At 39.5% G+C, this 26,420-nt stretch overlaps 1 protein-coding gene across 1 annotated transcript; it reads right to left on the reverse strand.

Moving 5' to 3' along the window:
- Window positions 1–181: 181 nt before the first annotated feature.
- On the reverse strand, window positions 182–26,420 carry tep1 (telomerase-associated protein 1). Its single transcript, XM_051420157.1, has 56 exons — window positions 26,261–26,420; window positions 25,249–25,760; window positions 24,452–24,646; window positions 24,218–24,367; window positions 23,533–23,697; window positions 23,313–23,450; window positions 23,103–23,174; window positions 22,646–22,773; window positions 22,042–22,199; window positions 20,769–20,878; window positions 20,538–20,616; window positions 20,250–20,442; window positions 19,303–19,708; window positions 19,026–19,178; window positions 18,716–18,784; window positions 17,932–18,053; window positions 17,620–17,685; window positions 17,180–17,323; window positions 16,796–17,087; window positions 15,738–15,859; window positions 15,270–15,380; window positions 15,007–15,124; window positions 14,333–14,527; window positions 13,836–14,023; window positions 13,580–13,721; window positions 13,191–13,370; window positions 12,969–13,061; window positions 12,307–12,442; window positions 11,984–12,143; window positions 11,705–11,838; window positions 11,466–11,554; window positions 11,150–11,264; window positions 10,962–10,988; window positions 10,667–10,877; window positions 10,431–10,551; window positions 9,719–9,843; window positions 9,525–9,624; window positions 9,129–9,284; window positions 8,750–8,962; window positions 8,297–8,353; window positions 8,032–8,167; window positions 7,219–7,467; window positions 6,904–7,055; window positions 6,103–6,210; window positions 5,869–5,973; window positions 5,515–5,644; window positions 5,324–5,409; window positions 5,042–5,168; window positions 4,094–4,224; window positions 3,884–4,005; window positions 3,425–3,568; window positions 2,626–2,725; window positions 2,234–2,348; window positions 1,993–2,075; window positions 1,388–1,492; window positions 182–1,047 (listed from the first exon to the last, which is right to left on the reverse strand). The coding sequence occupies exons 2-56, from the start codon at window positions 25,756–25,758 to the stop codon at window positions 928–930; spliced, it is 7,956 nt and encodes a 2,651-aa protein (XP_051276117.1). The 5' UTR covers window positions 25,759–25,760; window positions 26,261–26,420; the 3' UTR covers window positions 182–927.

Raw genomic sequence — 26,420 nt, forward strand, 5'->3', positions numbered from 1 at the left:
GGGCACCATTACGTGGCATCTTTAGATACTTTACAAATAATGATTGTATAAAATAATATAAATAATTTCTGCTCTTAAATTACAAGATTAATTCCCACAAATTAATAGTAATACATTATCACCTAATGTCCATCTCAGCACTCTTGCCATGCACTGCTTGGATTCAAGAACAAAGTCAGTGTGCAGAAAGAAATTGGTATTTTATTTACTTAACATGTTTTATTGCACTAAATGTGGCTCATTGCAGATAGCAGAGTTGTAAAAGCATTAGCTGATAAGCTGTGATTGATGTCTCACTGTTAAACAGGGTCTCTGTGTCAAATAACAATCAAAACTAACTGTTTGATCTTGGTTTAGTCTACTAATCATGTATCAGTCACACAGATCTGGCAATAACGAAGCTGTCCCAGGAATACAAAATAAATAATATTAATTAAATGTAAATCCTGTTTGAGCCCGGTCAGTAAGAAGTTTGTAAAATGTGAAGAAAGTACAATATTTATTGGGTAAATCATTGAAAATGTGTTAAACAAACCAACAAAGAGCAGACACAAAAAATGTATTATCATTCACAGTTCTTCCACTCACACTTTAACTTTAAGTGTTTCATATCCCACATTCCTATTTCCAAATAAAAGAAATAATTCAGCTCATACAAAACTATAACTGATAAGATTTAACTTATTTTTATCTACTTGTTTGTTACATTTGCAGGTTTTTTGCCATCTAAATTAAAGGCACATGTAAACATGGTATTACAGTGATTACATACATAGTTATCCCTGTGTGGTGTAAATATATTTCACCTTTTTTTTAATACATGTCTTGCTTATTCACAGTCACTGAAACATTACAGGCAACCTTTCGTTTGTGTAGTGATATAGGTTTTTTTTTTTTCTTAAATTCTGACGTGTAATATTTTGTGGATTATTCTTTCCAGGAGAGGAAGTAGAGCTTTCCCTGTCCGTCACCACAAACCAGTTCAGTGGGCTTTCCAGGGTTCACCTCCAATTGCACAACAGGTCCTCCACATACAAACATCCCCACCTAAAGGGAGAGACAGAGACAGAGAGAGAGCAGAAGGTAACAATAAGATAACAATAAATTAATCAGTATGCTGCATATAAAGAGAACAGAACCTCCAAAGTTAATGAAATCCACTTAAAAACAACTCTAAAGTTCTCTAATTAACACATTGTATCTCATCTGTTTAATCCACACAAAATCTAAAGTGGTAAAACATCAATTCACCGTTTAACGGAGAGGTTATGTGCCAAACTTTTGTTAATTTTGGACTGTTTTGAGTCTTTGTGCTAAGCTAACCGTCTGCTTGCTGTGGCTTCATATTCAACGTACAGATATGAGGGTGGTATTGATCTTTTTGTACCTGCTTCTTGGTGTTTCTGTCCCACAGCTTCACTGTCCTGTCATAGGAGGCGGAGATGATGGTGCGCTCAGTGAGTCTCAGCACACTGATCCTGTCAGTGTGAGCCTGGGGATAAAACATCATCATTAAAAACAACATAAAGTAAAAGTCTCGGCTTAAAGGACAACTACTGTTCATGTTTGCTTTTATTTCCTTTACAGGCCTGATGGGAGACTTTTGTTCTCATAGTGACCTAAGATTTAAATTTAGGGCACGTTTACAGCTGAGATTGTTAAGCCACAATCCTGATAGTCAATTAATGATTTACAGAGCAAAAATGCGAAGACTCGTGGCTTTTCTCTGTTGTTTTTCATTGTTCAAGTTAAATCGCTTTGGGTTTTGCCCAAGGCCCGCCCCTTTTTGCTCTGTGCTCCAATAATAGTTGAGCATTTAAAAAATAAAAGTGACATAAACAGCTGTATCTTAAGTTACCTAATGTTAGAAAAAAAACTAATCTCCATCAATCGTTCGTTTTCTAATTTAAACAAATACTGTGTTTTTTTATGCTGAATACAGAAATATACAATAATCTCTCGTGTTCTGTTTCCGAGTGTCTCAGCTCTTACAGGTTTTCTGTTTCTCCACGTGGAAGTCTCAGGAGGCTGGATGAACCACATGTTGCCCTTCACGTCTCCGCACACCACGAAATCTGAAAGAAGGTTAAAAACACACACTGGATAATCACGCAATGAACAAAACAAATAAAAAGTAGTAGCATTAGTCACAGTAGCTATGCTTGAAGTAAGAATAGTAATTGAAACAGCTGCGGTATAAAACATTTATTAGCCTACTTGTAGATTTTAGTACCTGTGTTCATGGTTATAGCTGATATCATGCTCCCCTTCTTCTCCTCCTCATCCTCGACCTCTAGGTCCATCGAGCTGAAAGCCGAATGGAATTTACTTTTGGGACCCATGGCAAACTGTGGGGGAAGAAGACAAGGCATCAGTATTTATTAAAAGTAAGTGGTGTATTACATTTTAGGTTTGACTTGATTTGTAACTGAAATGTAGGGACTGTTTAGATAAACAGGAATTGTTCTTTTGATAAATTAACATCTAAACTGAAATGATGATTCTATTATTAATATCGTTATTGTTGTTAATTGACAATAATATTTTGTATTTTTCATGAACTAATCCGAGAGCTACAACAAATATTTTTCAGTGTTTTTTGATTATTAGTGATCAAAAACTCACAAAGAAGCCAATGTTAACTTCTCCCTTGCATTCTCCCACCAGCCACATGCTTTTCTCGTCGTTTTGGATCAACCCCAAAATACGGACATTTTGGTGCCAACTGCAATAAAGACAAAACAGAAAAATACACCCTTCAGTGAATAAGAAAAAAAACAACAGCACCGTATCTACAACTGAGCTATCTGTCAATAGAAGCTGGATAAATGAAAACCTAAATATTAGAAACAAATCAATGTATTTACGAGGTGTGGTCCTGTACATACGTAATACTTTAAATAAGCCTTGTGACCCAGGATACAACCTCCTACAGACTCCTATGAAGTTCAGTCAAATTACTGTGCATTAAAAGACCAATATTCATTTAAAATACTCTATACTATAATACACCATCTCCACCATAAATAGGTTTGCTTTGATTAATAAATAATTATTATAATGATTCATTATTCCTCTGTCTCAATTCAACAAGGTCAAAACTAACATTGATTTTAAAGGACCAGCATGTACGATTTATTGGTATCTTTATGATGTAGTTGCTGATAAAAGGCTATTTCTAAGGTAACAAAAACACAACAAGTCTTATTTACAGGTGATTATTCACTAATAAAAACATACCTACGAATATTATATTCAATTCCTGCCAATAGATCCTCATAAATGTGATACACTGAACCTTTAAAAATTATGAAAATTTCAAGCAATTCAAGAAGAAGTGAGATTTCCTGATAATCACCCTTGATTGATTCATTAAAACAACTGGTACACCTTTTGGGACATAAAGTACAGTATGTAGTGTTACCTATTGTTCGTTTGGAACCACTTGTCCTCCTCACTGGCTGTGATGCCAAATATTCCTTCATCTTTTGACACACCGATGAGCATTGTGCAGTAGTTGAGGCGGACCACCATCTCTTTCACTTTGTAGGTGTTTACCTTCACCAGGCTGAAAGCAAGAGGAAACACAGGACACAGCAGGACTGGTTAGTGTATACAGGCAAACTCGTCATAACGTATTTGTTTCCATAGAAACGGCACTCAGAACAGAGAGGAAGATATAATATTCTGCATTTCTCCCCATCACATTCATCTGTCAACTAGTACAGATACAAATTGTATTTATTGTTTTGTTATGTTGTCTTTTTATTATGTTTCCCCGCCAGGTCTTTATTGTTAATAAGAATTTGTTCAAACCTCCCGACTAAATAATTTTTACAAAATAAGATAAAAATGGAGGATAAGGGAGGTCCTGCTTGTTTACCTTGCGGTGCTGCGTTGTTGATTCCACACCAGCTTCCACACATCAACAACAGGTTTCATGTAGCTGACAGCAAACTGGTTATCGGGCATGGAGCAGATCGCTGTGATGGCGCCGTCTGAAGTCTGACACACAAACAGACACAACATATGATTACACAAACATATACATTATGTGTTCAGCATACATCCCTTTTCTTGTGCATGTCTTCACCTGCTTGTGGCCAACCACAGTGTTGTGCTGCCATATTTCCAGCAAACCGGACTCATAAGCAGCAAGAAGCAAATCATCTCTCGGAGAGAAGCACAGAGCGGAGACTGAGCCTCTCAGTGTGGGAGGACCCTCTGAAAAGACAAGACACACAGGTGAACTGGAATACAGTATAATGTTAACAAGGTAGCAGCAGTAGGGATATATACAGAAGAGGATGGTTTCATTATGTGGATGAGCTGGAATATTCTGACTTTATTATTGGATGAATGAGCATTATTTTGAATAAACCTTTTATCTGGTTATAAAAAAAGAGACACTGAGGCATAGCATAATGTACACAGTGAATGTGAAGGAAGCTCAATCAGTGTGATAAAATTATTTTGTCCCACCACACATTAATATCTCAGAAGCTTTATAAAATACAGTGTGTAGACAGAATGTTTGCAATTGGTGCATTAACTTAAAATATCCAGAAAACAACATATTGTGTGACCAAGGCCGTGATTTCCACTGGGTATGGGGATTTTTTCCCTGCTTTCTTTCTCAAGTCTCTCTAAACTGTGTCTTATTACAGTCCAGCCATCAGATGAGAGAAGACCCGAGTTAATAACAATGTTGATCCACTCGCCCGACTCAACTGAAGCCCTAAAGCAATGAGCATGAGCAGCAGAGAGTGCCCACAGACTTTTTTCCCTGAATTACACTTCTCCGCAAACATACAGGCTGCCTTATTAGAGAAGGTTGTTGTGGTTGAAAGCAGCCTGATAAGAATACCTGAAGACACTACTCAGGGCTTAATAAAAAATGTTTTCAGGTACAAAAAAACCCCCCCCTATTAAGTCTGTATTTTATTTAATCTCCTAAAAAGACACTGGACTTAAACAGCAGTCAGAGAAAAGATAGTTACAGACACATTGTATTGTATGAAGGCAGAATATAAAGTATTACTTGTTGTCCATGTCCAGCATCGCAATGAGCAGTCTTCAGAAACAGTGAGGAATTCTGGGAGTCCTTCTTTGCGAATGACTCCGTGTATCGCCCCACTGTGACCCTGGAAGGTGCTGAAGTGCTCCACCTGTACATAAACATACAGAATGTGAGAAAGGTTCGACAAAAACACTCTTATTAGGGAGTCATCTTTGCTCTGCATCTAGATTTTAACCAAATTTGACACTAAAACAGAAATTAATATGAGAAAAAACCCTTTTGATTTTATTTTGACTGACAGACCTGTAGTGGTTTCCAGAGCTGCACTGTGCCATCGTCAGACGCGGTGAAAACAGTCATTTCTGCTGCGTTGACTTCTTTGTTTTTGTCTTAAAAACAATGCAGGAATCACTATTAATATCAAACTAAGGCTTGGTCACTCATTATACTGTCCAATATGAAATAAACAGGGATGCGTGCCCTCGGGAACTCACCTGTATTTGGTAGGAGAGAGCAGTGGTGGATACGCTGCTTGTGTGCAGCAATGTGGCAGATTTCTGTGTTTGTTTCCCAGGTCCAAACATGTAGCGCTCCCTCTGCACAGCCGGCAATCACATACTGTCCCTGCACAAAGAAACATCAACAAGTTAACACAGTTAAAAAAGAAAAAATAATGAGGCTGAAGTCTATATTATATAGCCAGCTCAGACCTGCAGTCTCAACACTATACACAAAATACAGAGCTCATTTACTCCATCTATACATCAATTAAAAGCATAGGTTTTTTTAGGAGAGGAGGAAACAACACATACTGTATTTTCTGATAGATAGATGTTTAATTTGCTCACCAGACAGCAGATGGATGTAAGAGGACTCCTCCAGGAGATTTCTTTGAGTTGTTGGCCCGCCTGCAGATCCCACAAACACAGCCTCCCATCGTTTGAAGAACTAATCTGGAACCGAAAAGGAAGGTTGATGAAGACCCACGTAGCACAGCACAGTAATATGATTCTGTCGGGTAATACTCTGTACCTCAGGTTAGTTACATTTCTTTTACGACACAAAATATAATGAAGATTTACCACACAGTCTGGAGTCCAAACACAGCCGGTGATCCAGTCTCTGTGAGAGTGAGGGAGCGACTTGGAGAGAACAGCAGGAGAAACATTCACATCCCACACCATCAGCGCCTGAAACAAAGACGCCTGTCAGTACTGCGTTATACTGACCGATCCTACACTCAGATATCAATAAGGGTGGGCGAAACAACAGAAATACCTCCCTGTGTAACGTAATACAGTTCAACAGCTAACTACATCCTTCAAATTGATCATAAACATTAAAACTTTATAGGAGGACGCTTGTATTAGACTGCATTAGCTTTATCTGTGTGTACCTAATAAACTGGTGACGATGTATATCATGACTTTTGACGAAAGGAACAGGGAAGAAAGCAAGAAGCATCCTGGCAGACAGCACTACAGAGTCCCTCTGGCAACTAAACATGATTTTAGTCCCATTTATATTTTTAATTCTACAAAAGACACTGACACGAACTGTTCCTAAAAGTGTAATGGGACCTTATCTATGTGTTTGTTCTACTAACGGCTCATCTGTTTTTTTAATTATCTCGTTTTAGTGAGCCGAAGACAAATTTCCATCCTAGAATAGAAAGATATATTCTAGAATAGATAGTAAATTAATTAAGAAACTGTTGATGAATAAAATAATCTGACTGTTTTCAACAATGAACTAATACACTCATTGATATTTCATATATTGTGTCATATTCTCAGCAAATGTTTTGTGTTAAAACAGTCAGTGTTGGTATCAAAAGCAAAATCCTGATATTGTCACAACACTGCAGCACAAACACATCGTACCTTATCTTTTCCACCGGACAGCAGCTGTCCACCATCTGGGCTGAAAGTCAGACAAGTGACTCCCCCACCGTGGCCCCTCAGCACTGCATGAGGCTCAATCAAGGGGTTGATGGCCAGCTCACTCAACAACCACAGGACAATGGTGAAGTCATCTAATTCAACGGGATTAATAAAACAGTCATTAGCACAAAGTGTGATGTTTAAAGTTTGTTTAAAGAAGAGGAGACTGGCAATATAACCTTCTATCTGAGAAATATATTGGAAACCGTTATAGAATTTCTTTGTGGAGTCCGAGGACGTGTAAGTAACACTTACCTGAAGCTGTGGCCAGGTATGTAGAGTTTTGTGCTAATGCCAGGATGACTCCTTGCACACAGAACAATCCCACCGTTTCCAGGCCTCCCTGCATCCCCTCCTCTCCATCTATACTCTTCCAGACCCGCAGAAGTTTGTCGCTTCCTGCAGACACCAGCAGCTCGGGTTCGGTCGGCTCTGCGTTCAGAACGACCCACAGCATGCACAGTACTGACAGGTCACGGTCCTTGGAGGCCCAAATCTTCTCAGCTACGATTAAAATAAAGACAGTTACGGTCTGTTTGTGTAGTTAGTTTGTGATTTCTTTTTTTTAAAAGCATGTGATCTTCACGGTGTGCAATATTCATTCAGGGAGATAGGAGAGTTAGGAAAGAAATAAGAGGAGGTATTTTTAGGAGCAACCACTGAAACTCTTTGGGCAAGAAAGTATGTATGTTTTATAAGTTTCTTTATAAAGTGCAGAGCATGTCTGTACTTTAGGACATCTTCTCTGCGCTTTATTCGCAATAAAAGACAAAAGTCAGACAGTAAATACAGGCAAAATATAAGAGAAGGAAATTAAAGTAATAAAAAAAAAGAGAAAAAAGATATGTCTGTTTCTTTAAAGTTTCAGTCAGTAAAGTTTTGATCCTGTTGCAGAATAATTCAACAGTCAACTGTGAACTTACAAGGTTGTATGATAGAACTTAAGAAATTGAAGCCATTCATTCCTCAACTCCTTCCTTCTTGTTTTTCTTTTAGGCATCTCCTTCATATCTGTATTTGTTCTGTCTGATTGGGGTCTTCCAGTGATTCACATTCACATAAACACACCTGAGTCAAGACTGAAGAGTTTGATGCCGCCACCATGGTATCCGACAGCAGCATAGTCTCCATTAACAGCCACACACAGAGCAGCGGGCTCAGACATTACAGACTTCCGTTTCTTCACAGGAGGCGCCATATAGCACTAAAAGACCAAAGGTGATGATCGATTAGGAAAGAAAATAATGTGTCATATATATACACAATTCTGTCAGATATAATTACACAGACTATGGGTGAAAACACTTATACACAAGACAAATAAGAAGCTTACTTCATCACTTTTTAAAGCTGTGATCGAACGTCCAAGTCCTCCTGACCAGAGCTGGAGCTGTTTTACACAAGGACGAGAAGACACAGCGAAAGTGACAATGTGCTCTTCAGAGGAAAAAGGTGCAGGAGCAAAGGTGCAAAGGACTGCAAAGTGTTCCAAATAGAAATCTGAAAAAAGGCAGTATTCTAGTGTTAAAAAACCAAAGGAGTCTGTCTGTCTGTCTTATATATTTTCTTATATATTAAATGGCTGACATGTTTCTTTTATCTGTGTTTTCAGGAAACAAATATGTAAAATGTTCTAAGTAACAAATCATCATATGTTTGTATATTTGGGGTTAAACAGTAATAAAACCAGTACAAAACATTTAGTAATTTTATTATTATAATCCAGGAATTCTGGCCTGCAGTCTCAAGTTTAATTTCTCTGATCCTGGTTCAGTGTGTACAGTACCTTGTGATCGGAGCCAGCACTCAGCAGCATGCTCCCGTCATCCAGGAAGGTGAGGGCCTCTGTGGCCCCAGAGTGAGCCTGAAAACATCCCACGCAGGTGGAGGTGGGCACTGACCACACCCTGACCTCTCCAGATATAGAGCCAGAGCAGAGCATGGAGGAGGAGGAAGAGAAGGAGAGACTGCGCACTGACCGCCGGTGACCGGACAGGGACTGAGAGAGCGGACAGAAGAGAAACAGCGCTTGGTTTCATCTCAAGTGATAGAAAAATATGAAAAAAGCAGGCTACTTCTGGAAGAATAATACATGTAAGGCATGCACATTATGGATTGGATCTTCAACCCAACTTCTTCTTTGGCCTCTCCTCATGATAACTCACCATTACAGTTTTATTCTGGAGCCAGTTCCACACAATCACATTCCCATTCCAACAACCAGCAGCCAGCAGGTGATCCTCGGGGTCAAAGGCAACACAGTTCAAAGGGCTGATGCTGGGCAGGGCCGCAACCTCATGACCTTTAGCAGAGGACCACACCTGAAAAACATGAATTAGGGGATGTGTAAAATTTAATAACAGTGAACAGCATAATTTGATAGCGGTAAATTCTATTAAATATTTAGATTCCTCATTAACTACAACAAAGTGGTTTCTAGTCTGTTCTGGCATACACATAAACTAAATAAATAATAAATAATAAATGGAACAAAAAATGCAGCAATACAAACACCAGAAATAAAGTAAAGCAAATAAAAAGGTTTATGTGTTTTGACTAACTTTCAGCATGAAGTCCAGAGACACAGTGGCAATGTTCTTCCTGTCTGCACTGATGTCACTTGCTGTTATCACATTAGTGTGAGCATCAATAAGAGCAGCCCTGCATAGAGCACAAGTCAGTTAATGCAAACATTAGTAGCCTGTACTTTGTGAGGTATTTTTTTATTATAATTATTCTTCCAACTCCGACTCACCTGCAGCCATTCTCGATGTCCCAGATCTCTATTCGTCCATCAAAGGAGGTGGTAGCAAGACGTCCGTCCTTCAGGAAGACACAGCTTGAGATGCCGTCACAGCTGCTCACCAGCGATTTCAGTTCCTGTTCACAGCGACAAGAGAGCGATATTAGGCTTTTATCTCAGCATGTGTGACAACTTAACAGTATTTTTTCTCTGATATACAACATGACATGTTTACAAATATTCTTTACCTGCACTAAATAACATGGATAGCAGGAATCAGATTTTTTTTAATGTATACAAGAAGCCTGGTTTACATAATTGGGATAGGGGACAAGAGAAACTGAATTTTTCCAGTTAGCTTCCTCCTGGAGAAATACGTAACTGGATTTCTACTCTGGTTTTTACATGTGTGCATGTGCATTATAACAATTTCAGACAAGGAAAGTATTGCTGTGACTGCAGAGTGGCAGCATAAAAGAAAAGTATAAGGTCGGGGTAGAGGAGAAAACCAGGTTACAACCAGGTGCGTGTACAGTAAACGTGTTGCAGATTTTCTGTGCACCCTGATTTTCTGTGTGCATGTAAATGTACCAAATGTGAACTGAAAATGCTAAACACAAAAAACATGAATACAAACCACCCAGCTGGTCTATAAAGCCACAAAATGTGCAAAACGATGAGGTATAAAAAAATAAAAAATAAAACGTGCAAAATTTGTTCATACTTGTCCGGTCTGTGTGTTGATAAAATGCAGCATTCCCTGTCCAGAGCCAACCACCATCAGCTCTCCATCTGAACTCAGAACCAAACAGGTTGGTTCAGAGGAGAAAGTGGACACCAGCTCACTGTAATGAAACACACAAGACCATTGACACAGTCCCATATATCAATACAGAATGAAAACACTAAACAAGGTTAAAAAGACACTTATTCTAACCATCTTGCAGATACCTTGCTTACCTTGTCTCTTGAAGAAACTGATGGTCATTGTTTACCCACTCAACTACCCTAACCCCTCCTTTTCCCACCAGGCCTTGTGCCCAGGTGTGTGCTGAGGTCTCATGAGGCTCGTTGAGGGCTTGCTGAATGCAAAGAGCTGGCCAGGAGGAGAGCAGGAGGGCGTGACGCCGCAGGAAGCTCCTGCAGTCTTCTAGACGGCCCTGCAAGCCAACTGAGAGCACAAAGAGAAACTTGTATGAAGAAGAAATAAAACACTTAGGAGGAATTTGTGAGTTATGTATTTTTAAGTACTTACACGACGGTGCAGACTTATGCTTGGTATCTAAAAGAAAGGCAAAATTTCACAGAATACAAACATTAGGATTTTGGGTTTAGCCATCATTTATCAAGGGGAGTAAACCCTAGAAACAATTTTAAATGCACACAAGAAAACATGTGAAGGAATATAGGGAGAAACCACCAAACAGTGTCATGCATACTCACCATACAAACTGTAGGTCTCCAGGAGATGGTGCAGGAGGCCGTGGCGCACGTTCGCATACAGGAAGTAGTAGCTGGAGAGCAGGGAATGAAGTGCCTCCAGTTGGCCACTTTGAATCTGAACAAAGGCAAAAAAAAAAAAAAATCTTTATATGTAATATACTTGTCCTGACTTAATTTATTAAATTTAAACTCTAATATTAAAACTTCATAAATATGTGGATGACAATATACTATATGCTATTGCTATATATATATATATATATAGCCCGTGTGTGTATAGCTTTTATGTTATGTGTGGTGATAGAAGAAGACTAACCAGGCTGGAAGGCAGATGCATGACAGAGTTGGCCTCACAGTGAAGGAAGGTATCTTTGCCCTGCTGGTCGGCTAGTGCCCACAGATGAGCTGTATAAAGAGACATTGCAGTGATACCAGAGTAATTAATATATATACAGTCATATATAATATATATATATATATATATATATATATATACATACACACACACACACACACTCACTGGTGATGTATTAAAACAGACTGTGTGTACGTTACCTGCCAGTACGAGGTGAGCTCTGGTTCTGTCGCTTTCTGTTGGGAGGAGAAAGTCCTCAAAGGCCTTCTTCACCTCCGGATTAGTTAGAGCCAGGATGTCGTCAGTGTCGTGGCAATGAGACGGACCAATCAGACTGCAGATAAGGATCCAAATAGGTTTTTTCAATTAAATAAACTAACAGGCAAGTAAAGACAAAAACAGGTGTTGTGGCTAGCTGCAAGAATACTTTTAGATTATTGTTGGCTCTTTACCACTTTTAGGTCGTATGGGATTCATACCTTTGTAAACTGTGCACTATACGGGTGAAAGTTGCCATGGGAATACGTCCTATGGGCTTCCTGGACAGATGTAGTACTTCCTGCCATGTGACCTGCCCGTCCCGTGAGGATAGGTCGCTGCATGTGTTCAGCACAGAGTACAAGTCTCTCTCCCTCAGGCCTGTCGATCAAGAGGAAAAAAAGAGGAGGCAAACAAAGACAGTTAAGCAATTTACCGCTTTGGTTATAACATCTCTTTTAAAATTCATATACCTAACAATTTACCCAATGTAGCACTCAATAAAGATTAAAATAATGCTAAGAATTATGTAAAAGCATTTTACCAGCAGTGCTGACAGTGAGTACTGCCAGAGCCCAGCGGAGTCCCCTCAAGCCCCTGTACTGCGAGCAGAGTCTGTCCAGGCTGTACTGCACCAACTGGGCCAGAGACTGAGGCAATCCCTGGAGACTCTCCTTCAACTAAGACAACAAGTGTACGTTGTAATCCTTGTTTTTAATCAACAAGTAGATAATCATGTGGATGCACCAAGTTAAACTGGTAGTTAGGTGGGCTAATATTAGAATGAACATGTCAGTGTCAAGATTAGCAATATTTACTGTGCTTTGTGTCTAGTGCAAAAAAGCTTGCTAACATTTTTTACCTGCTAAACATTATCAAAATGTCATCATCATTATGAGCATGTTAGCATTTTAACTCAAGTTAAGTCTCACAGAGCTGCTAGCATTGCTAAGTCTTGTTTTAAAGGTCCAGTGTGTAACATTTAGGATTATTTTAGGAGCTTATTATAAGACTGGAAGGAGAGGGTGAAGCGACTGATTTGCAACCAACAATCACACTGCTAGACCTACACTACATCCATATCAGCTTCTTTACTGGTGTTACCTATTGTAAGGTTTCATGTAAGCATCCACCCAACACATAGCACTGCCACAGCCCACACCAGTAATACCATTGTGGAAGTGTCTAAAAAAAGTGACATTAAACCTTATCAAAGGAGGCAAAGTTCCTCAGGTCTTCACAGGCCAGCTGCAGGTAGAGAGGACTCACTGCTCCCTTCTTCATGATCAGCGTCTGGAGCTGGACAACCAAACACAGCATAGCTTTTGTTAGTGTAGGGCAAACTGATGAGTATCAATGGCAGCGCCACGCACCGACACAGAATTTTAAACATTGTGAAGTCTACAGTGCAAAACTTATAAGAAGAACCTGGTTGTTGAATGCAGAATCACTGAGTTTCTTCCCGAACGTGTCCAGGCCCTTCTGAACTATCTCCTTCCGGTCTGGCATGGTAAGCTGTCCCAAGGCAAACAGGACAGTGCTTTTTTTCTTGGCCAGGGTTTGTATCAGTGCCACTTTGGATGTGATGCTCACTACCAAACAAACACCCTGAGAAGAAAAAGAGAAATTTCTTGTTTTATTGTTGCAGAGAAGTGCCTAAAAATCCATCCATAAAGAAAGCAACCAGTGTAGAGAAGCTGCTCAGAACATTGCTCACTCTAATCCCATAAATACAATACCTTTTTGTCTTGCATTCAAATCACACAAACTTATGATGATTCATGTTTCAGCAGCTTGAAGAAATCCATGTAACTGACCTGTGGAAGCTGCTGTGGTATCCAATCAGAGCTCAGCTGACCTCTGCCATCTCGGACCAGATCCACCCCATCAACTACCAGCACCAGAGGTTTTTCCTTCTTCATGTCACTCAAGCTGGAGTGAAATTCTGACAACAAATCTCTGTGATAAGAAAAAGAAAAAGCAATACTTGTTAGTGCGTTGGCAATATGATGTATCTGTAAGTCTATTAATCTATTCATAACTATTTCAAGGACAATAAAAACATCTATGTACTTGTAAGAATGGGGAAGAGGTGATTCCTCCTCGGTATCTTTTATCTCCCTCAACCACCGAATGAGACATTGAAGCAGGGTTTCCACAGAGCGAGCTGATTGGCTGGCAGCTGTAGAGTAGGAGATGACATCACAGACAAAGTTTGTCCTGGACTTAACTCCGGTCCTGAGGGTCTCTGCTAGAGCAGCCTGTGTGGAGAGAGATACATATGGGAAGCAGCAATGTAGAGCATTTACACAAGGTCGCCAGTTTATTAGGCACAGTTAACTAAAGATAATGCCGTCCAATAATACAGTCCTTACAGGCAGATTAATCAATTAAAGTAATCGTTAGTTGCAACCCCCTATATTGCATGTCATTCAAAATCAACCATGTTAAAATAGACGTCAACACATCTAACAGCTAAAACAATAACTTGGACACTGAATAATGATAATTGGACGTGTTTCTCTGCTGCAACTGAACAGATTTAATCAGAAACCCTTTGTTAACTTTACCATGAAGACAGTTTTGCCCTCTCCAGGTCCTCCCTCCACGACCATCACCCCTCCTTTGGCCTGGACCTGCTCCACTATCTCAACAGCCCCGACCAGCAGCTTCGCCCTGCCGAAGAACTGCCTCTGCAGCGCCCCCTGGTGCACCTCCTGCATAGCCACATCGAACACAGCCTCGTCCTCGTCCTCGTCATCCTCCTGCCACACAGAGAATAATGAGATGTTTATTTGCAGTCTACACTTTAGTTTGAATTCACACCAATCTGTTGTGACTGGACAGAAAATACCCTCAGGCCAACAGCAGAGATTGTACAATAAACACAGTACATAGTGGTGAACAGCAAGGTTATTATAGTAAATAAAAAAAAATTATAGTGGACCAGTATATAAAAGATGCATTATTGTAGATTAAAATACCCAACAGCATACTTGGGCTATATATGTACCACTTACATATTCAGGCATCATTAATACTGATCCAATAAAACAACACAGAAAGGAAGCATTCTGCATAATGAGTACTTTTACTTTAAGTACATTACGTTGCAAATACTGTTCTACTTGTTATAGAGTAGTTTCATAGTGCAGTAAGTAAAGCATAAGTAAAATTCCAACACATAGCTAAGTTTGGTTAATGAAGAGCTTGGAAATTAAACTGAATTGTCAGAGTAACTAACCTCCACAAACTGCTTAACTACAGCCATCCACAGGTCTTCCAGCACGGTTTTGCCAAAGTCTTCCAGATTTTTCAGATACGGTTTTCCCTCCACAACACCTCCCCACTCACACCGGTAACTACGACAAACAAGAAAATGATGACTTAAAATGATGTGGGTAAATTTCACTGATCTACTACTTTTAAAATAAATGAGTAGTATTCTAAAAGTGTAGTGAACTGCTGTTCAAATAATACAATAGGATTATAAATAAGATGACTCACTTTTCAACAACATTGATTTCGGATCGTATCCTTCTCTTCAGAGAGGCCATTTTAGACTCAGCCTCCTCTGATTCAGGAACAAAGTGAGATCTCCAAGCCACCGGAACTGATCTTAGAATCAGCGGAGGAGCATTAATATTACGACATAAAAAACTGAACAACTATTCTTTCTGATTAGGTGATTATACATTAATGAAAACATGCTTATGAATATTATATTCCATTTCTTCCAATAGATCCTCTTAAATGTTAAACACTGGATCTTTAAATTGACTTACAGTAAACTGTGTCTTACTACAGTGCTAAAACCAATTTAAAGGAATCACAAACTTTATAAAAACATCCTATGCCCTTTTTTTTTAATGGATTTGAAGGGATTAGTAATTAATTCAAAAGACTAATTTATTCAAACTTAAAGAGTATAAAGAGAAACATTGTGATGTGTGAATGTGAGTATGTATTGCATACTTGATGATGTTGGGATCTCTGAAGTAACAGAACATTCGCTGGTGTTCAGTGTCGGGGTAAAGAGCCTGAAACTGACGGATCTCCATCTCCGTGATGGACAGGCCCGGTGGGGCCGTCGCCAGCTGCACATAAAGAAAGAAATGATTCTTCTTGGAGAATTTTAAAGAAACAGACACAATTATCCTTCATATTAAAGCATTAAAAGGCAGTTTGTTTTTTTGTTCCCTGTATCAGAAAATAAAATATATGAATATATATATATTAAACATTAATATAGCAGCAACTGAAACTTTCATCTACATCACTGAATTAAGGATTTACTGATCAAACCAGAGCTGGTGCTTGTTGGAACAGTGAAAAGATTTACAAAGACTGTTTTGGTGAGTTTTATTTTGTTTCTGCCCACTGTAAATGATGATATGCAAGGTAAAATTACCGTTTTTGTCAATGGAGTTTGGTGGAGAGTGATAGCGATATAACAGATGTTTCTGGTTAAGCAAAATGTCCATCTCTGTAGGGATCATTTATTGTTGTCAGACACTTATAATAACAATCTGAGACGTTCAGTGACCAAAACAAGCCGTGTTAGTGGACATTGACTGGCGTATTTGTCCCCAAGGAATAACCAACATTACATGGCATCCATTTTAGCCCGGTTTGCTGCTATTTTCTCACCTAACTGTGTGAGTTAAGGGTTTATATCGAAGAAACCAGAGCTGGTGATTGTTGAAAAGACTGTGGAAAAACTAACAAAGACGGTATTGGTGAGTTTTATTTAGTTTCTGTCCAGTTCGAAGTGTGTATCACAATCTTTGCTTATCTGCTAGATAAAATGACTGGTTTTGTCTATAGAGTCTGGTTGACTGTATGCTGGTGCTCCAGTGCGACATCTAGTGGCAATCTCTTGTAAATGACCTTTAAGGTAAGCCAATTTTAATAACCAATATAAAAACAGTTTTTTGCATCAGTACTTCATTTATATATTTAAGTAGCACTGGGCACATTGTGTACACAGCTCTACTTATAAATTAATTCTATTTCATAATGTCCAGTCTTACCCAGCTGTACTGCGGCAGGTCAGGGAGGTCGGGTTTGGGAGGCACCAGGCCGTACCTCTCCCCCAGGATTCCTACCAGCATCTGGCTGCGACACACCTCTGACAGGCACAGCTCGGTGGCCCGCCCCGACTCCTCCTCTGTCACACCCCAACGCAGCTCCACCTCCTGCAGGTAGAGGCAGTGTGGCGCAGCACGACGCCGGAGCTCTGGGAACACGCTCCGCACCAAGATGTCGCGTTCAGCGTGCATGTCTCTGAAGGTGGAGGAGATGAACACACGTACACCTCGCCACCTGAAGGACAGAGAAAGCAGTTGGTGTTGAACTAATGACGAAAAGGCATCTTCAATGTTAAGAGTCAAGTTAAAAAACTTTAGAATAATTACCTTAACTTGGGGCTCACTGGTATTGTAGAGATACTGTTGGTGGTCTGAGGGCCTTTAGCTCCCTCTGATGGTGGGATGTTGTACAGTTTGTCTAAATGCTCCACGTGGTCAAGCAACCTGGATGATCCTCGTTCTGCCACAAACCTGGTCACATAGTTCAAGAGACCATTAAACATAGCGTGAAAAGTGCTTATTCACTTTCTCGGCGACAGTTGGATGAGAAGATTTATTCCACTCTCATGTCTCAAGCTACAGTCAGCAGTATTTCCTAAAATGTTGAAATCCTTGAAACAATAAATGAATGAATTCCTTCCTAACACTAACAATATATCATAATCAGAAAGGTCTGTTTTCTAGCACCATTAAGCTTAACATTTCTTACATTTACATAAATAATAAAATAATATTTCTGGATTAAAATGAGCAACCGGATATTTTACCTCAGCATTTGTTCACTGAAACCCGTCAGCTGCACACAGTTTCTTTCAGGAACGTCATCTCTGTATCTGCAAGAAGTCAATACGACAATGAATGCACTCAGGGTAAGTTAGAAACAGGAAGGCAAACAGAAACCAACACAATGCATATTAAAAAATACCTGTTTATGCTGAAAGAATGTTGTTAAAAAACAGAAATGGTCAGTGTTAAGGTCCACCAGTCACTGTGATTGGTTTAATTGCAACTTCAGCTTCCCCATATTGTCTGTAAGAGACTAAAGTCATAGCAGCTACAGAAGAAAATTGGAGCATTACCCCTCTGAAAAGTAGATTTGCACCTCGAGGGCTTTGTTGTTTATTTCCCTCTTGTAGTTGTTGATGGTCCAACTGATATTAGTTGAGATCCAGTTATCAGTCAACACGATGATGTTGTCCACCTGAAATACAAAAACATGTAAGGTCAAGGACCACAAGGAAGTGTCTTATACTGCTCTAAAGCAGCGGTTCATCATCATCATCATCATCATCATCATATTCACCATGACAGCTGGGACAAGACGTTGACATGGTTTGTGACTCCTGAAGTTTGGGGAGGCTTGGGGAGTAATGGATTACAGGTAACTGAGTCACAAAATGTTTTTTTATGATGCTAAAAAATCTTATTGTCATTTCTTTTCCTCTTGGTTTTATTTAAATATTTGGTGTTGAGGTCATCCAAAAGTAATGGAAAGTAATCAAGTTACGTTACTTTAATATTGTATACTTGGTTTAGGTTGCTGAGTACTTTTTTAAATGATTAATTGTATCAGATTACATTTTTAAAGTAATCCTCCCTTGTGGCCAACTGAAAAATAAAATATCTAAAGATATATGTTGCTTTAAGGTTGTTTTAAGGTCCTTAACATTTATTGTGGGGGCATTTATCATTTATAATAAATAACAAACTAAATAAAGAATATTGATCCACTTTTTATGTGTGAAAAACGAAATTTAATTACCCTTTAACTCTCCCCTAAAGACCACTGATTTAATTTCATTTTAATCATAAAACTGAGAATTATTATCCTAATAATCAAAATAAACTGTATGTACAAATAACCTTGTTATTCTTGGTGAAAATCGTGGAGAGTGCATCTCTGTCTTCTTCTTCTGGCATCTCATCAAGTGACTGTGAAAGAGAAGTGTTCATTAATAAATGCAAAATGAAAACAGAAACTTTCTTCCAAACACAGCTCATCTGTTATTCTACCAATGCAGAAACATCAGTCTTTCTTACATACTTCACTTCTGTTCATTCACTCTACAGGAAAGCTGAAGTGAATGCTTGTGTGAGGTTTTAAAAGAGGACGAGAGTAAATTTTCATTACGTAAAAGTCAAGATGGACACAGAAGGAAATAAAAGCGCTGACCTTTATTTTCTTCATCACACTCCTGACGTTGTCCAAAAGAACATCTGACTTCAGCTCTAATTGTTCACTGTCATCCCAACGAGTTAAGAGGAGCTGAAAGTCCTCTGCACTGCTGGCAATCATCAGAGAGAGTAAAACTGCCGCCTCCATTTTCTGAGAATGTAAAAGCCCGAGAGAAACCAGTAAGAAAAACAATATATAGTTGAAACAACACTAATTGAGTAAGAGTCAAATAGCTTGAATTCCCTTTCTTAATTAGAAGAAAACAGGCCCTTACAGAAGGAGTGAGCTCGTCATCCTCCTCTTTTTTCTTTCTCCCTCTCCTCCCTCTCTTGCAGGACACTTCCTCTTCCTCTTTCTCTTCATCTTCATCTTCCTTCTCCTCTTCCTCTTCCTCTTCATCTTCATCTTCATCTTCCTTCTCCTCTTCCTCTTTCTCTTCCTCTTCCTCTTCCTCTTCCTTTTCCTTCTCCTCTTTCTTTTCCTCTTCCTTATTTTTTTGCTCAGGATCTGGTGGGAGGCAGAAGTCCTGTTTCGGGAGTGGATCGGTGCTGATGTTAGAGGAGAGCAGGATAACGGTGCGTCCAGGTAGCGGGGGAACATTGTAACGACAGGAGATCTGAACCGCCGTCTCCAGGGCTTTGCGGTAGCGGTCCAACAGAGCGACGGTGTACTCCCTCCGACTGCGTGCACAAACACAGGCACAGTTACATTATAAACTTTCTTTTTAATCCATGCAGATGTCGGTTTGTATTTATTGTCTTTTTAGCTGACCTAAAAAAACTAATTTTCCATCACGGTGAAAAACTGCACTTTTTTTCTTTAAAATTTTTTTGTGAGAAGCAGTTTTGTTGTGATGATTTCTTGTTGAACATTTTCAGGATAGAAATATAATAACCCTAATTATAAAAAAGAAACTAAAAACACTGAAACTAACATTTTTAAACAATAAAAACTAAACTGAAACAAAAAAACATTCTGGGAATTAACTGAAACTGGACTGAATTGAAAACAAAATTAAAAAGTAAATAAAACTAAAAACTAATGAAAAATACTATAAAAACACTAAAATAACTCTATTAGGTATGAAGACTTTACTGATCCCAAGTTGGGGAATTCTTAACTCTACACACTGGACCTTTAACTGAACGTTTCAATTTAAAATGTGATCTAACAGAGAGAATAACTATTAACTATTATAACTAAAACTACTAAAACTCATACTTGGCATTTAGGAGCTGGGTCTTCTTTATTCGGTACAGTCGATAGACAAACGGCACTCCGAGCGTCACCCTGATCCTGCTCCTCGGAGTTGTATCCCAGTCCATACGATTGAAGCGCTTGCTCTTGGGAATCTTCTTCAGGATGCCCTTCAGGATCTCTTTAACAGGGGGGAGTGCCTGCATTGATGCTAAGGCTAGAGGACAGAGAGGCAAAGAGGGGGTACTGTAATGTGGTTTTTTTTGTTGCATTGTTAGAGGTTAGGCTGATATTGATGTATATGTATCTCACCCATAGTGTGAAGCTCCATGATGACTTTGTAGGCAGCGAGGAACCGGAAGGGAAACTGTCGGCTCTGAATAACTGCTTTCTGTGAATGCATCAAAAACACAAAGTTACACAAAGCAAGTGACAGACATACAGCGTAAGACTCTTCCTCTTAGGCTCAGAATACAACATGTCATCAATCTGGACAACTTTTACTTTACAGTATTGTAATTTTAGTTCATGCTTCACTCTCACCTTATTGGTCAGCCTGCTGAGGATCTTCTTGTGATGAGCCTCGCTGATGCCCTTAGTGATCATGTTCCTCAGGTTCCTCAGCATCGCCATGAATGGAAGAGACTTATTGTCTGCACAGTAGAGACATTATTCATCAATATGTGTGATCATGGACATGTTTGTGTTTAGTATTTATAGGTGTTACATGCATACATTGTGTGTTTTCTTGTGTCTCGTAAAGCGTGGCGTACTGGATTTGCATAACCAGTTAATTTAATATTCATGTATGCATTAGAAAATGTGTATTATTGCTTTTTTGATTCCCTATATGGATATATGTGCACAAAAGTGATTTTCCTAATAAAGCAAAATACCCCCAAAATATATATATTTAAAAAATAAGTACAATTTCTCCCACTGATACAGTAATTACACTTATTCCATCTTGTGAAGGGCTTATTGGAAGGGTAAAACCAGGGTCAGGGTCACTGTATCATAATGTGTTAGTCATATACAAACAAAATTTCTCGTATTTATGTTTGTATCCATGATTTGTTATTATTTTGATAGTACCCATGGATTTCTGGGATTCAACAATGTTTAATTGTTTTTGCTCTCAAAATTTGTGTGAGTGGTTGAAAGCAGTCGATTTAAAATAAGAACAAAACACAGTCTAAAAACTGTTTGCCCAAATGCGAGGAAACATACAATTTAAATTTGAGGAACATACAAAAGGCATGAATAATTAGAACAAATATAGCGATTGGATTATTAAATTTGTGGGCTAAAGAAATATTATTGACCGTTGGATAATATGGCATGCATTCATCTTCTTGGCAATGCCCTTATATAGTGTTTAAGGATCGTTACCTATGCTAATAGGTTCTGGAGTGGATTTCTCTCTCTTTTAATTTTTTCTAATTTCATATATTTTCTCTTAACAGAAAATTAAGACAAAATATGAGAGACATTTAAGAGAATGACGCTGCATTGCCATGTAAATTAAAGGCATTATTATGTTGCACAAACCCCACAGCCTAACATTTGTGAATGAGAATAGCATTTAAATTTTTATTATTGACACCATATTTCACCCATGCAATGAGCCCTTCACAAGATGGAATAGGCACCACAGAGACCCAGCAGTGCTTCCACTGTTCTGGACACCAAGCCTGTGCATGTTGACAAGGTGGAGCTTGAAATGTGATACAGACAACTGCTGGGAAATCCGATTTGAAAGAATTTCCCTGGATAAATGAAAGGAACAGGTTCCGTCTGTATGTACTCAGCAGACCTATGAGCTTCTCCCAGGTGGCGGCCTTGTTGCCCTGCTGACTGAGCAGTCGTTCCCAGGTCTCTGGTTCTTTGAGCTTCATCCGCTTCCCGGCCCTCTCCCTTTCCCAAACGCCCTTCATTCCACTGTGGGTGAACGTCTTCAGGTCAGCAGGATACCTGGGACCAACACAAGCACATTTTAAAATTGGTGAAGAGACAACCCCACGGTAAAGTCATCTGCTTCTACGACAAGAGAGATATCACAACAGGCCTGAGAATCTAACCAATGTCTTGTCTCCTTATTCTCTCCTCCTCTGTCTACATTTCTATCTTTACAGAAGCTTTAAGTGGGACATGTGATGAAACATGTAATACATGGTTTATAACACACTATTATATCGTTGTAAGCACATATAAAGTATTTTAAGTGTTTATTTATGTAGTTGCGACATTATTTAACGATTAAAATGTCATTATATCTGTTTATAATGTGTTATTAACAAATAAATGGGTAGGTAAAGAGTAAACTGAATGGCAGATAGCAGGTGAATGTTATTTATGGGCTTGCTCTGAGTGAACAAAAAACAGCCTATTAAGTGATTAAGTGTGTTTGTGTAGCTTACTTTCTTCCCAGGATGGCCATAACGTGTTCAGCCGGTTCTTTAATGTGAAGCTTCTTGATCATCTTCTTCATACTGAACTCACCCTGCTTTTTATCCACCACCACCACTTTGCTGCCCTCTGTATGCAACTGTGCACACACACAGACACACATAAACCAGTGTTTGAACAGGAGTATACTGCTATATAGTGTTAGCAACTATACAGCAGTAGAATATAAAAGTCGAGCTTTTACTTTTTTGGTGTTCAAAATTAATATTTTTATTACAATCTGCATGCATCCATATCTGCATGCACAGCACTTGTGGATGTAAATTAAAAAGCACCTACTGTCTAATAATGCAGAAGGTTCATTCAGGCCTTTAACTTCTAAAATTACTTTACTTAAATTCTTGAAATGTGAAAATATAAAAAAACGTAATTAGTGACACAATGAAAGAATATTGTATATTTACTTACAAACTTCGACAGAATAGATGCATCTGATCTGAGCAAGTCCGCCCACTTTTTCAGCGTCTGATCATTTGGTTTCTGGAAATCAAAAGACAGTATATGCAAGACAAAACATGGAGAGATCCACACCTGAGTGTCAGTTTTGTGTTAATAACATGGGTGTAATATCAAAATGAACCTAAGTTCTAACATTGAACTAATTTCCTGCTTCTGTACCTTGGCTTTGGGCTTGTTGCGGTTGTGTTTACAGCGGTGTTTGCGTGTGTTGTATTTGGCCAGCTGATACTCGCTGAACTGCTTGAACTTGTCAGCCATTGCCTTCTTCAGGCACATTGGCAGGGAGCGGCTAAAGCACTGGAGACAGGACATACATTGTTAAGACCGCACAGATCCAAACCGAACTGAAACATCCACATTCCACCGGACGCCCACTTACTGTACTATACATTCTGACGACTTCCAGCCAATCTGAGGGCAGCTGCACGGCGGCACAGAAGTATCTGCGGACATGTTGCTTGGTGGAGGGCTGATTGGCAGCCAGAGCCAATAAGAAGTTTGCTGTGATGCGGATGTTCAGCTGCTGTCGAGTGTAAACTGTCACCTGAATGGTAAAGGAAAGAACAAGCACACTGTAGATGACTGGCAGAAATGATTAGAACCCTTTACCCTCACAGCAAACACCGCAGATCTGAGGTAGACATTTAACCATCTAACCGTCTGTGGCAACCTAGAGGCACACCACACTAACGCTTCTAAAACCTTTCTACGTAATATCTTAATATGGAATAACTGGAAATCAAAATGTGTGTATATATTTTTTTATATGTTGTCATATTGTGCTGAATCTTCCCCTTTAAAATATTTGAATAAAATATATCTAAATATTTCTATCGATTTTTCTTATGATGAATTCATACATATTAATACAAAGCATGTTTCTTTCTCTGGGTTGTTTTTCTCTATTAGTTGATAGTTGATAACGGGATGATAAAGTCCCCGTTTGGTTGAAACATTACCGATTTAGAGTTAAAATAAAAGTTCAAGAGCTACAATCGAGTCTGGGATTGAAATAAAATTGCTTTCAGACACACACATCCACCCAGACAGACGTACAAACACACCTTGAGAAGAAACTGCGGGTCACAGACGGAAATGTCCTTCGCCAGGTTTGTGATCCTGGTCCAAACACTGTCCTCGGCGTCCCAGTCAGTCTGACCTGGAGCTGTGCTCTTATTGACCAGGGAGCAACACACCGCGTTCAGCAGCAGATACTGAGGAACAGAGGAGTTAAAGTCACTTTAATCAACACAGAACTTTCTACATTTCTATGACACCCAATACTTATTTTCTTCCACCTTTTTGTCTTTCAGCTCCTCTTCGATCTTATTATCTTCTCTTTCAACCTCAGCAAATTCCTCCTGTCTGATGGCCAAAGCTGGTTCGAGTTCCTGGTTGCCCGACTCAGTTTCCAGGACAGGTAATTCCATGTTTGTCCCAGCATCCTCCTCCTCCTCCTCTTCGGGCAAAATATCATCTTCCTCAGATTGAGTCTGACGCAGAAGAAGTTACATTGAAAACAGTAACACTATCAAATGGGATGCATCAAACATGGTGTTTGATAAATATTTTAAATAAGAATATAAGTAACACTAAAGTTCAGGGTTCCCATTCGGTTTAAGAGATCTTTTTCAAGGACATTTTCCAGGAGTTTTTCTTGACAAAGGAAGACAGCACTTGCTCACAAATGGTAGCCATCATTTATTGGACACGCTTGGCTGTTCTCACCACAGCCAATTCTGATTCTTAATAATACTAACTAAGGCTCTGTGCCATTTAGTGTAGCTGGGCCTTTTCTAGTGAGCCAACAGGCTCCGTGACTCTTTTTGACGTGAATGGAACGTAACCTTAATTGATAACACCCGTGTTTACACTACTATTTCCCACTAATTCCTCTAACAGTAACAACAAGCCTGCAAAGCACAGGCTAAAATACAATTATAATTTTCCAGGACAACAATATTTGAGTCAATTCCCAGGTGTTTCCATGACTGGAAAACTAGTCTCTAAATTTCCAGGTTTTCCAGGATGCTTGGGAACTCAGTTTGTGCAAACAGACAAATGGTCAAAATGTAAAATAGAACAAATCATGTACCACACTTGTTTCTTCAAAAAAGGACTGCATCATTTCACATGTCTCCACTCTGCCTTCGTGTTCTCCGTCATCCCTCTTCTTCTGTTCTCCACCCACAACGTGATGTAGGAACGCAGGAGGGTGAGCAAAGCGACTCAGCAGAGTACTGCCGGCCAGCGAGGTGCAGAGCAGAGAGTCATTAGGGACAGAGGTCAGGGAAAAAGAGAGAGATGAATGGCTTTCTAGGAGCTTGTTCTCGGTGCTGAGGAGAGGAGAGGTGAGGGAAGAGGCGGAGAGAAGGGAGGAAGAGGTGGAAGACAGGCTGGAGGGCTGCAGAGAGGGGCAAGAGGAGGGTTGTGCAGCAGAGTTTAAGAGTGGAGACCAGGACTGAGGCATCACAGTGGAGCTCTGAGCTAAGAACTTATTCTCCAGACTCAGAGGAGCGTAGTTGGAAGACAAACTTCTCCCACACGTGGCGTCCTGCGGCTTTCCGTGGGCCACATTTGCCTGCTGCAAAGTCAACGCCCTCATCTCTGTAAGGAAACAAATCAATCAGAAGGTCAAAGTTCGAGCTTCTCCTCACAAACACAATCACAGATAGCTTTAAGGGCGGATACAAGCAGCTCGGCAGCATTTTTCTCTGCTGTTTGAACAACCATTGTAGTACTGTAGTTAAGGGCGTGTTGCTTGGCTGAAACCATCCATAAAAAGGGAACAAAGTCTAGAAAACACACTCGGTCAAACGCTGCAAACCACAATCTCAGCTCTTACACCAAATTAAAACTCTTACACGGATTGAAAACGTTTAAATAAAGCTATTTAACACACTACAAGCCCTTTTTAGTAAGAGACTGTGTGTGCAGTAAAACCAGGAATTCAACTATCAGACAGACAATTACATCAATACAACAATGTCATCTATAAAATAAACAAGCACATTAGCCAGCATTCAACCACTATGACTAAGAGTTTGTGTGGGTGTGGTGGTTACTGGGGTGGTAACTAACAACCAGGTTAAACGCAGAAAACTCACCGTAATTTAAAGTCCACTGACGGAGAGCAGACTGAACAACGGTGTCTTCTGCTGTGTAATGTTATTGTCGGATGTACAGCAGTGTTAGCATCTGTTTCTGAGGCCTACTGAGGGAGTACAGCTCCTGACTGTTTATGTCCTCATCCAAACAGCTGCTTGA

The sequence above is a fragment of the Dicentrarchus labrax genome, unplaced genomic scaffold (genome assembly GCF_905237075.1).
Source record: "Dicentrarchus labrax unplaced genomic scaffold, dlabrax2021, whole genome shotgun sequence".
Taxonomy (NCBI): domain Eukaryota; kingdom Metazoa; phylum Chordata; class Actinopteri; family Moronidae; genus Dicentrarchus; species Dicentrarchus labrax.

Bases quoted from the DNA above. Each gene is read 5' to 3' on its own strand.
- tep1 (XM_051420157.1), bottom strand. From the start codon at position 25,758: ATGAGGGCGTTGACTTTGCAGCAGGCAAATGTGGCCCACGGAAAGCCG. The intron at 1,493-1,992 runs GTAAGAGCTGAG...TTTTATCCCCAG, and splicing joins CGTGGAGAAACAGAAAACCT to GCTCACACTGACAGGATCAG. The intron at 1,048-1,387 runs GTACAAAAAGAT...CTCTCCCTTTAG, and splicing joins ACAGAAACACCAAGAAGCAG to GTGGGGATGTTTGTATGTGG.